This window comes from Nannospalax galili, unplaced genomic scaffold (genome assembly GCF_000622305.1).
Source record: "Nannospalax galili isolate Female #2095 unplaced genomic scaffold, S.galili_v1.0 scaffold161, whole genome shotgun sequence".
In the NCBI taxonomy this organism is placed as follows: domain Eukaryota; kingdom Metazoa; phylum Chordata; class Mammalia; order Rodentia; family Spalacidae; genus Nannospalax; species Nannospalax galili.
Genome location: NW_008348586.1, coordinates 2253459 through 2256602, shown reverse-complemented (window position 1 = coordinate 2256602; position 3144 = coordinate 2253459). Strand labels below are relative to the sequence as shown.

The following is a 3144-nucleotide window of genomic DNA, read 5'->3' as shown; positions in this document are numbered from 1 at the left end:
TTTTTTTTCCTTCTTTTCATGTGTGTGTGTGTGTGTGTGTTTGAGAGAGAGAGAGAGAGAGAGAGAGAGAGAGAGAGAGAGAGAGATAGGGTTTCCCTATAGCCCCAGCTGACCTTGAACTCGATGTGTAGACCAGGCTGGCCTTGTAAACTGATTTTTTTGTTCAACTTAAATTTTTATTTATGTGTATGTGCATATGTGAGTGTGAGCCACTGCCTGTGGGAGCCAGAAAAGGGTGTCAGATCCCTTGGAGCTGGAGATACAGGTGGTTATGAGACACCACTCTGTGTGGGTACTGCAAACTGAACCAAGGTCCTCTGGAAGAGAGCAGCAAGCACTCTTAATTACTGATCCGTCTCTCCAGCCCTAATTAACTTAAATTTTTTTTTTTTTTAATTTTATGTGTGTTTTGTCAGTATTTAAGTGGATTTTGTGCATGCGATACTTTCAGGGGCCAGAAGAGGGCATCGGATCTGGAAACTGAATATGGGTCCTCTGCAAGAGCATAGAATGCTCTTAACTACTGAACCACCTCTACAGCCCCTTAATTAAAATGTTTTTTGAGACAGGGTCTCACTGTGTAGTCCTGGCTAGCTGGGAACTCACTTTGTAGAACAGGCTGGCCTTGAACTACAGGTATTTACCTGCCTCTGCCTCCCAAATGCTGGGATTAAAGGTGGGTGCCACTACAGCTAGCCTTAATTCAACTTCTAATATAAATTAAAAAAATTTTTTAATTAAAACTTTTAAAAAAATTTTATTTTTATTTTATGTGTATGTGTGTATTGCCTGCATACTGTAGGTAAGTGCACCCGTGTTGTGCAGTGCCCTCGGAGGTCAGAGAGGCTGTCAGATCCCCTGGGACTGGAGTTACAGACAGTTGTTAGCTGCCATGTGGGTACTGGGATTTGAACCCAGGTCTTCTGCAAGAACAACCAGTGTTCTTAACTGCTGAGCCATCTCTCCAGTCCCATAAATAAAATTTAAGTTAATTTTTATTCAAAGTTGAATTAGATTTAATACATTTAATTTTGTTATTTTAAAAATATTTACTTTTGACTGGACATGGTGGCACATACCTTTAATCCTAGCACTTGGGAGGCAGAGGTAGGCGGAGCTCTGTGAGAGCGGGGCTCTGTGAGTTCAAGGCCAGCCTGGTCTACATAGAGAGTTCTAGGCCAGGTGGGACTACAGGGAGACCTTGTCTCAAAAAGGCACAAAAACAATTATTTTAATTTTTATATGTATGAGTGTATTGTCTGCATGTACATGTGTGTGAGTGCACCTGTGTCATGCAGTGCTCACAGAGATCAGAAGATAGTGTTGGATCTGGAACTGGAGTTATGAACAGCTGTAAGCCACCATGAGGGTGCTGAGAACCAAACCTGGGTCTTCTGCAAGAGCAGCCAGTGCTCTTAACCACTGAGGCATCTCTCCAACCCCCTGATTTTGTGTTTTTATATGCCATGCATTCCTCTTTAGAATTTTAAAAAATATTTATTGTGTGTGTGTGTGTGTGTGTGTGTGTGTGTGTACACACGTGCATGCATATGGGCATGTATGTGTGCAGTCTCACAGGGAAGTCAGAGGACAGCTTGTTGGAATTAGTACTCTCCTTACACCATGTGGAGCCCAAAGATTGAACTCAGGTTGTCAGGCTTGGCAGCAATTACCTTTACTCACTGAGCCATATCAGCAGCCCTCTGTTCTTTTGAGATGGGAGTGGCTTTGTAGCTCAAGCTGCCTCACCCTCTTGAGTGCTGGGATTATGGTCATTTGCCTTTATGCCCAGCTGCATTCTCTGCTTGCCACTATCATTGGAATAATTGTGATGCATCTTTCCGCCCTGGAAGGATACTCAAGGAAAAAGTATTGGGCTGCCTGACTATTGAACTCCAAGTAGTTGTAGCCCCATGGTTCAGTGGTACAAATTGTGTGTGTTTGTGTGTGTCTGTCTGTGTGTGTGAGAGAGGGGAGCGTGGTGGGGGGCGGGGGGACACAAAGAGAGACAGCAGAGAATTCGCCACAGTTGCTGAAGTTATACTTTCTGTTCTTTTGCATGGTATTTATCTTCAGCCTTGAGTGACTCTAGCAAAGTTTCCTCACTAAAGAAAGTATCTGGGGCTGGAGAGATGGCTCAGTGATTAGGAGCACTTACTGCCCTTGCAGAAGACCCACATGGCAGCTAACAATCATCCATAACTCCAGTTCCAGGGGGTCCAATGCGCTATTCTGACCTCTGTGGGCATTGCATGACACTGGTGCACTTACATACATGCAGGCAATATACTCATACACATAAAATAAAAATAATAATTGGGACTGGAGAGATGGCCTAGTGGTTAAGCACTGGCTGCTCTTGCAGAGGACCTGGGTTCAATTCCAAGCACCCACATGGCAGCTAACAACCATTTTAACTCCAGTTCAAGGGGAGTTCAATGCCATCTTCTGATCTCTGTGGGCATTGCACAATATGGGTACACATACACACATGCAGGCAGTATACTCATACACATAAAATAGAAATAATTTTTTTTTTAAAGGAAAAGAGTACTGATTTGTACTTCACTTTCTGGTTTGCTCCAGTTTTCTCTTTTTTGTTATAGGCGCTGTATTCAGGTAGTACATAAACTGCTTTGTTACCAGAAGAAGTGTAGAGTTCGCCTGCATTACACCTGGCGGGAACTGTGGTCAGGTAACTTTCTCTCTTCAATTCACCCTTTTTTCCTATATGTATTATGAACACCTAGGTTTGGGCATGATTATCAGTATTTTTATTTTTAACCTTGCAGTTTGTTAGGATGATTCTGTTTTCATTTATACTATTTATTTATTCATTTATTTACTTATTCATTTATTTATTTTTCCCTGCCAGCTGTTACCAACAGTTGACTATTTCTTGAGTTCCAGGGCTGAGGATGTAGCTCAGTAAGGTGCTTGCCTCACATGTGTAAGGCCCTGGGTTAAATCTCTAGCACCACAGGGAAAAGAAAAAAATTCCACGAAGAGAGCATCAATTATTATCCAGGCATAGTGGCTCACACCTGTAATCCCTACCCTAGACCCTATTTTAAAAACAAAGATTTCACTTGGGAGGCAGAGGCAGGTGGATCTCTGTGAGTTCAAGGCCAGCCTGGTCTACAT

The 3144-nt window shown here is 42.7% G+C and overlaps 1 protein-coding gene across 4 annotated transcripts in view; it reads left to right on the top strand.

The window, feature by feature from the left end:
- Positions 1-3144, top strand: part of Armh3 (armadillo like helical domain containing 3) — a 253901-nt gene that overhangs the window by 105673 nt on the left and 145084 nt on the right. For all 4 annotated transcript variants that reach the window (XM_008845618.3, XM_029569626.1, XM_008845621.3 and 1 more), the window contains one exon: positions 2607-2695. In XM_008845618.3, the coding sequence (XP_008843840.1) occupies positions 2607-2695 (89 nt within the window). The remainder of the gene's footprint in view (positions 1-2606; positions 2696-3144) is intronic.